Raw genomic sequence first — 12,792 nt, forward strand, 5'->3', positions numbered from 1 at the left:
ACACAAATTTTTGTTTTGTGGCATTTCAAAAATGCTTACATGCACAGCGATACTGTTTGCACCTGCCATTTTGAAATCAACCATCACGACTTGTGTTCACTTTGCTAAATCACATTGTTCTTGCTAAATTAATCTCTTTGCATATACAGTGGAACCTCGATAAAACGGAACCCGATATACGGATATCGGATAAAATGGACTGTCGGGACTGACCAATGTGACCAAAAATAGTTTCCATTTGTCACTTAAACTGCCGTTGGCAAAGTCTGTTAGTTCCAGAATAGGACGGTGTTGTTTACTGGCGCGGTGGCGCAATGCAGGCAGAGAATGGGACTGATGTATTTCCGGGTCGCATATATACAGTGCAATATGACTAGGCGTGACTCCCGTGCCTACGTGGCGGCAATGTTGAATGTGGGGCATTGATTGACATGGCGGCGATGTCATGATGATTATATCTATTGTCTATTTTCCCATAGAGCGCAGCAAAGAGAGAGAAAGCGGCATGACGGCAGTGTTAATGCTAAGGAATAAAAAACACAAGTCTCTGGAATCTGGAAAATGCTGGTTTTGGAACAGTAAAAAATTTTTGACAAGCCGTTCGCCTTTGGCAACATATTTTGAACTAGGAAGCACACTAATTCCTTGCGGCCCATGAAAGCGACTCACCAATGATAAGTACTGCACGTGAACAATACCAAGCACACTGGCGTGGTAAGATTGGATAAAATGTGAAACTTTCAAACATTTTCAAGCTTGTTTTGCACAGCAATGGGTGTTTTTAGGCCACGAAAAAACAAAAACTACAAAACAATAATTTTGTACTGTACAGTAATATGGGTACTGATGGCCTCAAAAAAAAACTGCTTCAATGTAACAGACAATCGGCTATATTGGGGCCCCCCCATCTGTCTAATCAAGGTTCCACTGTACTGTACTCCTCTCAAAACATGCAGAAAGAACTGCGCAGTCCTGGATAGCCCAGTTAGTAGATCAGCTTCACACCTGGTTGTGCCCTTTTTGCTCCCACAAACGTTGAGTAATTCGGGCCCTAAGTGATTTGCCACCCTCCTTACAAACTACGTTATGTGATCATCCCTCACGGCTCCCGATCGTCCCATTTCTGCAGGTACCTCACTCGGGATGAGGTGGCCCAGGCTTCGCTGAGCAAGGCCCAGCAGGAGGGAGGCAGCGTACGGCTGGTTGGCAACGAGGACTTCTTCAGGAAGAGGAAGTCGACCTCATCACTCACTTCAGACAGGTACGTTAAAAAGAGGAATTTCGCTGCTCAACATTTGTGTTGCTGTTAAATACCTACCGAGTAAGAAAACCAAAATAAAAATGCCTGTATGCTTTTAGTTAGCAGTGTGTCTTGAACCTACAGTATAACCACAACTCCTTAAGGACTGAGCTACTGCTGCAAACCCACATCCAAAACTTCAGGGATGATATGTATTCTATATACTGTATATTACAGCAAGTATCCAACTGATTTGGTATTATACATTATACAAGCTGGTCAGGGGGCTCCCAGTGTGCCAGCAGTCATTTCTGCGTAATTTTTAACCTTTCATGAAATATTGTTCAGTGTTAAAGCAAGAACTTGTAAAGATGAGCGTTCATCATCTGTCCATTAAGGTGATTTGTCTCATTGTGCCCCTTCCTCTTTGCAAATGAATGCATTTCCCTTCCCAGTGCTGTCACCATGGAGACCTGCATCCGCCCTCTGTGCAAGGCACAAAGGCCTGCTGTGTGTGTTCATTCAGTAAATTTAGACCATAATGCAATCTATTGGCAGATATTCAACACCCGAGCAAGAAGCGAGCGGCCGCAGAGGCAACGTCCAAACACACAAACTACACATCAATGTTTGTGCAAGATGTTACTCTGTGAAGTTGCCACTTAGTATTTGTGCTTAGTTTAACTGCTGGAGGAAGTACAATGGCAGAAAGCTCTGGATTGTGTGATTATGGCTGCAAGGCGTGACAGTGTAAAGAGGCCATGAGTTTATGGCCTTGTCCTTTGGGGCAGACAACATCTACAGCTGTGCTTTGACTTAGGAGTGTAAGTTGTTCCGTGATCGCGCTCGTAACTCAAATCACTCATATCTCAAATCAACTTTCCCAATTGAAATGAATGAAAATGCCATTAATCGGTTATGTTTTCCATTCATCCATCCATTTTCTGAGCCGCTTCTCCTCACTAGGGTCGCAAGCTTGCTGGAGCCTATCCCAGCTATCATCGGGCAGGAGGCGGAGTACTCCCTGAACTGGTTGCCAGCCAATCGCAGGGCACATACAAACAAACAACCATTCGCACTCACATTCACACCTACGAGCAATTTATTCTTCAATCAACCTACCGAGCATGTTTTTGGGATGTGGGAGGAAACCGGAGTGCCCGGAGAAAACCCTCGCAGGCACAGGGAGAACATGCAAACTCCACACAGGCGGGGCCGGGGATTGAACCTCGGACCTCAGAACTGTGAGGCAGATGCTCTAACCAGTCGTCCACCTTGCCGCCGGTTATGTTTTCAATATAGAAAAAATAGCACTCCATTGTAAAATATAAATATAAAACATAATAAAAGAGAATGGAAAGACAAACTGTCCATCCATCCATTTTCTTTGCCGCTTATCCTCACTAGGGTAGCGGGTGTGCTGGAGCCTATCCCTGCTATCTTCGACCAAGAGGCGGGGTAACCCCTGAACAGGTTGCCAGCCAATCGCAGGGCACATAGAAACAAACACTCATTCGCACTCACATAGACACCTACGGGCAATTCAGAGTCTTCAATCAACCTACCACGCATGTTTTTGGGATGTGGGAGGAAACCGAAGTACCGGGAGAAAACCCACGCAGGCACGGGGAGAACATGCAAACTCCACACAGGCAAGGCCAGGATTTGAACCCCGGTTCTCAGAACTGTGAGGCAGACGTGCTAACCAGTCGACTACCGTGCCGCCAGAAAGAAAAACAGGTTTTATAAATTTTATTTAAGCAGAAAACCACTCTTGCACAAGTAAATTTGTGTTGTATGCCTTTAAATGGCCTGACCTTCCTCAAGAGTACCTTGTAGTCCTCCTCGAGCTCTCATTCTCGCTTTCTCTCTCTCACTTGCCACTACATAGCAAGCTATACAGTAGTGGGGACTGAGGAGGCATACACTTGTCATTTTTTTATTTTTATTTTTTTTAACTGCAATCACTTTTATGTTTAACTTTCTTGGAGCAATGCTGAGGGCTGATTTACAGCCCCCCCCCCCACGACCACCCACAAAAAAAAGAATAGACCTGAAATACGGGACGCATGCAAGACAGAGAATGCACAAGTAAGCATTCCGCATGGATGTAGGGAGCGTAGTTTGTAAACAAAGGTAATATTTAAGGTCCCACCCTATTTGCCCCAACTTTTTCACCTCAATGGAGCCGTGGCAAACCTGAAGCTCACTCGTTACTCAAGTAATGTCTCGCAAGTCAAGGCAAAAAATTGGTCAAGCGACAGTTTGTATCTCGAATCCAATCGTCTGTATGTCAATCAAGGCACCCATGAATCGAGGAACCACTGCACAGTACTAAATTTAATCTTAATATAATCTTTAATCTCTCTTTAAGAAGAGATCTCTTAGTTTCTGTCAAATTGTGCTGTTAATTAACATGCTAAGCGCTTCAGACCTTTTTCGGTGTAGATAGCTGCACCTTTTGGATCTGGTTGATCAATGCACCCAATGCAAGTGGATTATAATGTTCAAAATTATTGTATCTGCACATTTTTGTGGTATACACCAAAACGTAAAGGATTCTGGCTTGCCACATGCCACACATCCACAAAGTTCCATGGGAATTAGTTGTACAGTTTTTGCCTAACAAACAGCAATTAAAACAAAATCAACAAAACCATAAAACTATGAATATAGGTGACAGAAAAGATTGATGTCTTCATCCACGAGCTGGCTTTGTTTGGTAAACGTGGTTGTTTGCCGGAGGCGTGCTGCATTGTTTCCTGGCTCAAAGGCCCACTTGTATGTGCCCCCACCAAATAAACCCAACCATTCTCATTTTGCGCACAACATTAGAAGCTTATTTCTGTCCCGCTTTCATCCGTAGACATTTTTGGCACCACACGGTTCTCTTGGTACCAGTTTTTGGTATCTTCTCAACATTTCTTTTTTTAGGGTTTTCTTCAGTGAGGACATATCTCTGTACTGTCTGATTCTTTGTTACTGCATCGGTCTGTATGAAATTCAAAACATGAAACCATGGGGAAAAAAGGGAGTCCATCTGTCACTCTCCTACGTGGCTCATGCATCCTGCTGGCATGACGTGGCAAATGGCCAAACTAAAATGCCAATTTAGGAAAATGGAAAAATAAAGAAAAAAAAGACGACTCTCGCAAATACATGCTAACAATTTGCACAGAAGGAAATAAAATACATTTCACGCTTTGCTCAAATTTAGAATAAAATAAGGTAACTATGGCGGCACGGTGGCCGACTGGTTAGAGCGTCAGCCTCACAGTTCTGAGGACCCGGGTTCAATCCCCGGCCCCGCCTGTGTGGAGCTGGGGCCTGCCCTGGGTCCTGGGGGTGGGTGGTGTACCCCTGGTTCGGTCCCCCGCTGAGCGGGCTCGCTGGCTTGCCCCCCAATTGCGGGTAGAGGGGGTCGGACCCACCCTTCCTCAATGGGCTGGTTCAGCAACTCCGTACACCAGTTGAGCAACATGCATGTGATATGGTGTTCATTCACTAATAAGTTCGATAGACACACTATAGGCTTTAATTGTTTGTGCTAGGACCACTTATAGCAACACAGGTTATACTAACATATCAACCCACAGCTTCTTACAGATGTTTAGACACTAAAAAGAATCCCACCGCACCACTCCACAGTAGCACTGCCTTGCTCATTTCCCACATCCTGTTTCTGTCCTCTCATCTTGTTCTGTTGGTTAGTTATTGCGTGTGCCCCCCCCCCCCCCCCCCCCCCCACACACACACAGCCACAATAACATGATCTGACTGTTGTAACGTTACTTGTGCTCCAATATCTACACTAACTATTGCTCTGCTGTGGTTCGCACCTCTATTCCCTTGTCCACTGTCCCTCTGTCTGCCTCCGAAAACCCTTTTCTGCATTTTGAAATAAACATCAGAATAATAATAAAATAATAATAATAAAAATATGGTTTCATCTGTCCATAGAATATTCAGGGGCTCTATTAGCAGAGCAGGTTGTCCAGTGATCGAAGGGTTGCCGGTTCAAATCCGAGCTCCAACTGTCAGCATGTCGAAGTGTCCTTGGCCAAGACACTAAAGCCTAAATTTGCAGTAGGCCTGGTAGCGCCTTTCATGGCAGCATGAATGTGAGGCTTTGTAAAGCGCTTTGGGCACTGTGATGGTGTAGATGCTATATATATGTGTTGCTATATGTGCTATATAAGTCCAGTCCATTTACTAGTTACCATTTTATTTTGCCAGTAGTGCTGTGGAACATCCAGGTGCTCTTTAGCAAACTTCAAAGGCCAGTTGCTGTTTGGGCAGTTGGCCAGTTGCCAGTCTTCAGCTGTCACGCCAGGGTTCTTTTTTACCTCATTCAGTATTCCGCGCTGTGCTCTTTGCAGGACGGCCTCTCCTCGGAAGAAAAGCTACAGTGCTGAACTTTCTCTATTTATAGACAATTTGTTTAACCATGGACTGATGAACATTAAGACTTTTAGAGATACTTCGATAACCCTTTCCAGGTTTAGAAAAGTTTTTATGTAAAGTCCTGACCTCAACCCGACTGAGATGCTGTGGCATGACCTCAAGAGAGCTACTCACACCAGACATCCCAGGAATCTTGCAGAACTGCAACAGTTTTGTAAAGAAGAAAAGTCCCAAATTCTTCCTGATCGTTGTGTACGTCTGATCTGCAACGATAGGAAACGTTTAGTGGAGGTTGTTCCTACCAAAGGACGTTAAACCAGTTATTAAATTCAAGGGTTCACTTACTTTGTCCTCCCTGTCCTGCGAATGTTTACGTTATTTTCAATAATAATATGAAAACATGATTTTTTTTTGTGTGTGGTATTAGTTTAAGCAGACTCTGTTTGTTTAATAAACAAATAATATCCATCCATCCATCCATTCTCTGAGCCCCTTATCCTCACAAGGGTCGCGGGAGGGCTGGAGCCTATCCCAGCTATCATCGGGCAGGAGGCGGGGTACACCCTGAACTGGTTGCCAGCCAATCGCAGGGCACATATAAACAAACAACCATCCGCACTCACAGTCACACCTACGGGCAATTTAGAGTCTTCAATCAACCTACCACGCATGTTTTTGGGATGTGGGAGGAAACCGGAATGCCCGGAGAAAACCCACGCAGGCACGGGAAGAACATGCAAACTCCACACAGACGGGGCCGGGAATTGAACCCCGGACCTCAGAACTGTGAGGCAGACGCTGTAACGAGTCGTACGCTGTAACGAGTCGTACACCGTGCCGCCACAAATAATATATAAATAATTAATAATATTCATCACATACCAGTGGTGTCTTCAATCTAATATACTGCAGCTGTAACTATTTCAGTAGTCTTCAGCCTTTCTAACAAATTTGGATAGCTCCAGTATTAATATGAATGATTTGTGCTTTTATCCTACTAAAATGTCAACAGCCTAATGAATCTGATGAAGCACTAACATGTCAATCTGAGTAAAGCCCTGTGACATCATTCATCATCAATATCAACAAATTATTTTAAACAAAACTATTTACTGTAAGTAATTTTTGCTATGACAAGTGATTGTTTCTTATGTTGTAGCACAGCACGCCGTCATCTACTTTATGAAATCAACTATTCTATCCAAAATAAAAAACAGTGGTCACTGATGGTGTAGTCTCCAGCGCCCTGCGACCCTGAACAGGATAAGTGGTACTGTGTGTGAATGGATGGCTAAAAGCCAGTGTTTGTGGTTGTTTTTGACCAAGCATTCATACGCTGTATTATGCTCTCATATGTATCTTGCAGCCCAGGGAAGGTTGTTGTCGAGCAGCCAACACCAGGGTTCCTGCAGGCGGTGGACTGCCAGGGTGTCCCTTTGTGTCTGTCCTGCCAGAAGGCCTGCTTGACCACTGGCGGGGCCTGGGACACCCGATTCTGCAGCTACAAGTAAGTTTAGAAAAAAAAGGCAGTGGTAGAGGCTGCTAAAATTCTTACATGAAGTTTAATATCAAATAATAGACATAATATTTTTTTCCCCCAGCCATCCATTTCGTATAGCAGGTGGGCTGCAGCCTATCCCAGCTGACTTTGGGCGACAGGCTGGGTATACTCTGGACTGGTTGCCAACCAATCATAGGGACATAAAGACAAACAAGCATTCACAATCATGTTGACACCGACTGTATGGACAATTTCGAGTCGTCAATTAACTTAACATGCTCGATTGTGAAATGTGGGAGATAGCCGGAATAAGTGGAGAACACTCTCACAAGCATGAGAACATGCAAACTCCACACAGGAAGGCTATAGCCGAGATTAGAACCTAGAACCTCAGAACTCTTAGGCAGACATGCTAACCTCTTTGAAGAACCAAGACCTTTTGAAAATTGGACAATTATATACTTTGTGAAGTAGTTTGGAGAAGGTCTTTTTCTGAACCAGTACAAGTGCCCCGTTATAAAAAGCAGGGTCTGTAAAGGCTTGCATGGTAACTTGGGAGATGATTCTCCATTTTCATTTTCTGTAGATGAACCCAGGTGTCCCAATTATTTTGTCTATCTTCTTCTTCTTTTCCTTTCGGCTTGTCCCGTTAGGGGTCGCCACAGCGCGTCATCCTTTTCCATGAGAGCCTATCTCCTGCATCCTCCTCTCGAACACCAACTGCCATCATGTCTTCCCTCACGACATCCATCAACCTTCTCTTTGGTCTTCCTCTAGCTCTCTTGCCTGGCAGCTCCATCCTCATCATCCTTCTACCAATATACTCACTCTCTCTCCTCTGGACGTGTCCAAACCATTGAAGTCTGCTCTCTCTAACTTTGTCTCCAAAACATCGAACCTTGGCTGTCCCTCTGATGAGCTCATTTCTAATTTTATCCAACCTGGTCACTCCGAGAGCGAACCTCAACATCTTCATTTCCGCCACCTCCAGCTCTGCTTCCTGTTGTCTCTTCAGTGCCACTGTCTCTAATCCATACATCATGGCTGGCCTCACCACTGTTTTATAAACTTTGCCCTTCATCCTAGCAGAGACTCTTCTGTCACATAACACACCTGACACCTTCCTCCACCCGTTCCAACCTGCTTGGACCCGTTTCTTCACTTCCTGACCACACTCACCATTGCTCTGGACGGTTGACCCCAAGTATTTAAAGTCCTCTACCCTTGCCATCTCTTCTCCCTGTAGCCTCATTCTTCCCCCACCACCCCTCTCATTCATGCACATATATTCTGTTTTACTTCGGCTAATCTTCATTACATCATTCATTACTTCGGCTAATCTTCATTCCTCTTCTTTCCAGTGCATGCCTCCATCTTTCTAACTGTTCCTCCAGCTGCTCCCTGCTTTCACTGCAGATCACAATGTCATCTGCAAACATCATGGTCCACGGGGATTCCAGTCTAACCTCATCTATCAGCCTATCCATCACCACTGCAAAAAGGAAGGGGCTCAGGGCTGATCCCTGATGCAGTCCCACGTCCACCTTAAATTCTTCTGTCACACCGACAGCACACCTCACCGCTGTTCTGCTGCCCTCGTACATGTCCTGTATTATTCTAAGATACTTCTCTGCCACTCCAGACTTCCGCATGCAGTACCACAGTTCCTCTCTGGGTACTCTGTCATAGGCTTTCTCTAGATCTACAAAGACACAATGTAGCTCCTTCTGACCTTCTCTGTACTTTTCCATCAACATCCTCAAGGCAAATAATGCATCTGTGGTACTCTTTCTAGGCATGAAACCATACTGTTGCTCGCAAATACTCACTTCTGTCCTGAGTCTAGCCTCCACTACTCTTTCCCATAACTTCATTGTGTGGCTCATCAACTTTATTCCTCTATAGTTGCCACAGCTCTGCACATCACCTTTGTTCTTAAAAATGGGCACCAGTACACTTTTCCTCCATTCCTCAGGCATCTTCTCACGCACTAGAATTCTATTGAACAAGCTGGTCAAAAACTCCACAGCCACCTCTCCTAGATGCTTCCATACCTCCACAGGAATGTCATCAGGACCAACTGCCTTTCCATTTTTCATTCTCTTTAATGCCTTTCTAACTTCCCCCTTACTAATCATTGCCACTTCCTGGTCCACCACACTTGCCTCTCCTACTCTCCCTTCTCTATCATTTTCCTCATTCATCAACTCCTCGAAGTATTCTTTCCATCTACCTAGCACACTGCTGGCACCAGTCAACATATTTCCATCTCTATCCTTAATCACCCTAACCTGCTGCACATCCTTCCCATCTCTATCCCTCTGTCTGGCCAGCCTGTATAGATCCTTTTCTCCTTCTTTAGTGTCCAACCTGCCATACATGTCATCATATGCCTCTTGTTTTGCCTTTGCCACCTCTACCTTTGCCCTGTGTCGCATCTCAATGTATTCCTTTCGCCTCTCCTCGGTCCTCTCAGTGTCCCACTTCTTCTTAGCTAACCGTTTTCCTTGTATGATTTCCTGTACTGTGAGGTTCCACCACCAAGTCTCCTTCTCTCCTTTCCTGCCAGAAGATACACCAAGTACTCTCCTGCCTGCTTCTCTGATCACCTTGGCTGCAGTGGTCCAGTCTTCTGGAAGCTCTTCCCGTCCACCGAGAGCCTGTATCACCTCTTCCCGAAAAGCTGCACAACACTCGTCCTGTCTCAGCTTCCACCACATGGTTCTCTTCTCTGCCTTTGTCTTCCTAATTTTCCTCCCCACCACCAGAGTCATCTTACACACCACCATCCTATGCTGTCTAGCCACACTCTCCCCTACCACGACCTTACAGTTGGTAACCTCCTTCAGATTACATCGTCTGCACAAGATGTAATCCACCTGTGTGCTTCTACCTCCGCTCTTGTAGGTCACCCTATGTTCGTGCCTCTTCTGGAAAAAAGTGTTCACTACAGCCATTTGCATCCTTGTTGCAAAGTCTACCACCATCTGTCCCTCCAAGTTCCTTTCCTGGATACCGTACTTACCCATCACTTCTTCATCACCCCTATTACCTTCACCAACATGTCCATTACAATCTGCACCAATTACAACTCTCTCTCTGTCTGGGATGCTCAGAACTACATCATCTAGCTCCTTCCAGAATTTCTCTTTCACCTCTAGGTCACATCCTACCTGTGGGGCATAGCCACTAATCACATTACACATAACACCCTCAATTTCAAATTTCAGCCTCATCACTCGATCTGATACTCTTTTCACCTCCAAGACATTCTTAGCCAACTCTTCTTTTAAAATAACCCCGACTCCATTTCTCTTCCCATCTACACCATGGTAAAATAATTTAAACCCTGCCCCTAAACTTCTAGCCTTACTGCCTTTCCACCTGGTCTCCTGGACACACAATATATCAACCTTTCTCCTAATCATCATGTCAACCAACTCCCGAGATTTTCCTGTCATAGTCCCAACATTCAAAGTCCCCACATTCAGTTCTAGGCTGTGTGTTTTCCTCTTCTCTTTCTGCCGAAGAACCCGCTTTCCACCTCTTCTTCTTCTTCTTTGACTTCGACTTCGACCCACAGTAGCTGAATTTCAAACAGCGCCCTGCAGGTTGACGGCGCCGGTGGCGGACGTTGTTAACCCGGGCCACGACCGATCCGGTATGGAATTCTTTGGATGAACGCTCATATTTATTTGGCACTGTTTTAAGCCGGATGCCCTTCCTGACGCAACCCTCTGCATTTATCCGGGCTTGGGACCGGCCTACAGTTTGCACTGACTTGTGCCCCCCATAGGGCTGCATTAATTATTTTGTCTATATATTGTTTTATTGAATTGAAGCTGGTGTTTATCGAAGATATTCTGTCACTCCATGTGTCACGCTATGCAGACAAGTCCATCTTCTCCGCCCCCGTAGGTGCCAGGAGGAGTTCCAGTTGCGCTCCAGTCAGACGTACATGCGCTCGCGAGTGCTAGAGGCGGAGCGGGGCATCTGTCAGCACTGCGGCCTCCACGCCCACGACATATTTGTGAAGGTCCGCGATGCACCGCCATCTCAGCGCAAGGAGATGCTGGAGAACACTTGGCTCGCCCAGCTGTCACTCAAACAGGTTGGACAAAAGCACAAAACTATAAATACCGTGCGCACACACACACACAGACAGATCTTCACTAGATGTGGCCAGCTCCCAGTAAATTGATTGCTGGGCCCATTGATTTTACTTCCTGTGCCAGGCCATGACCAGTAAGCCTGTTTGATTTGGCTTGGCTGTTATCCTGCAGTCCCGGCAACCTCCTCATTGCCTGCTGCTTTTAACACACGCACACATATATATCCCCCGACCTTCTTCCCAGTGCCGGCGGCAGCAGCATCAGTGCCAAACGATGCGGTGAGGTTTAGAGGATACAAACTCAGCCACATGATAAGATGGCGTAGTGGTGGAAAAGCCTTAAGATTAGTACCTCATTCTTCAGTTCATTCTGGGGGTTCTTTTGTATTGTGTGTGTTTCCTGCTGCACATCGCTGTGGTTTGCCATGTGAGCGTTTCAAATCTATTTTAGTTTGTGGGAGATCAGGCATGTGTGCGTGTATGATGTGAGCTCTGCCCCTGTGTTCTGGCCTGCTCTTTATATCTTTTGGGATCAATTCCACCTCACTGCCTTAATGTCAGCAAAGAAGCACTCAAATTGGGCAAATTGATTTTTGGTGCCCAAATCCTTATAAGACTTCTCTTCCTTCATCTTTAGTTCTTAATTGATGTGTGTTCTTTGTCTCTTCAAATGTGGTCAATATGGTTGGTCTTTTGTGTTATCACACCACTTTACAGTGAATATGGTCAGGGGTGTCACTAGATTTTATAGATAGGAGGGCTAAGCCCCCAGGAGATGCACAGGATTTGAGCAAATGTAGTGCGTGAGCACAAAATGCATATTTTGCTGAAGTTATTTTGCTAAAACGGGCCTAATAATGCCACTGAATCAGGTTCTGGAACCCTTCTAGCTTGGAGGCAAAGTGTGCTAGAAAGCAGCACCAGTGAGACAAAATTCATTACTTTCTGCCCTCTAGTGGTTCTTCTATGAACCTCCAGTTTTTGTATTCTTATTTCTGAGCAGAAATTGCGTGCATTAGTTTTTTATCAGGATGAAATCATTGCCAAGTAAATAAAATCAGGCTTAAAGGTCCCCTTCCATCGAAATTCAAATTTTTCCAATGTTTTATGTATAACATTGGTCAAAATGAGTCTGTGACATGGTTTAAGTTTGACATCTGTGTGGTTTGTCGATTGAATGCTGCGTAAGGCTTGCAAAGCGACCAGATCAGTTTTTGATCTAGAAAGTTACTAACTATTCAAGTACCTGCCCATTTAGTGGTAGCTACACATCCACTCATCTTAGGAAAAATGGCTGTGTGCATTGTACAATGCTCCTCATCAAACTCAGAGGAGTTGAGGAAAAATATAATTGTCATTTTAATTTTACATAATAATGCCGAAATTCCAAAGCATTTCCAAACCACAATTGTGCTGTGTGCGAGCCCATTTTGTGGAGGACGACTTTGTAAACATAAGCTTTCACACAGTGCTGGAAGTGCATTTCCAGGTTTAGAGCCAGCGGCCGCCACCTAGTCATGCTAATAGAATATATAA

At 45.0% G+C, this 12,792-nt stretch overlaps 1 protein-coding gene across 12 annotated transcripts in view; it reads left to right on the forward strand.

Annotated features, from left to right (window-relative positions):
- zranb3 (zinc finger, RAN-binding domain containing 3) overlaps positions 1–12,792 on the forward strand; it is a 145,855-nt gene that overhangs the window by 124,905 nt on the left and 8,158 nt on the right. For all 12 annotated transcript variants that reach the window (XM_061797146.1, XM_061797147.1, XM_061797149.1 and 9 more), the window contains 3 exons: positions 1,130–1,261; positions 7,011–7,151; positions 11,064–11,256. In XM_061797146.1, coding sequence (XP_061653130.1) covers positions 1,130–1,261; positions 7,011–7,151; positions 11,064–11,256 — 466 coding nt within the window. The remainder of the gene's footprint in view (positions 1–1,129; positions 1,262–7,010; positions 7,152–11,063; positions 11,257–12,792) is intronic.

Source organism: Phyllopteryx taeniolatus, chromosome 1 (assembly GCF_024500385.1).
Source record: "Phyllopteryx taeniolatus isolate TA_2022b chromosome 1, UOR_Ptae_1.2, whole genome shotgun sequence".
In the NCBI taxonomy this organism is placed as follows: Eukaryota; Metazoa; Chordata; class Actinopteri; order Syngnathiformes; family Syngnathidae; genus Phyllopteryx; species Phyllopteryx taeniolatus.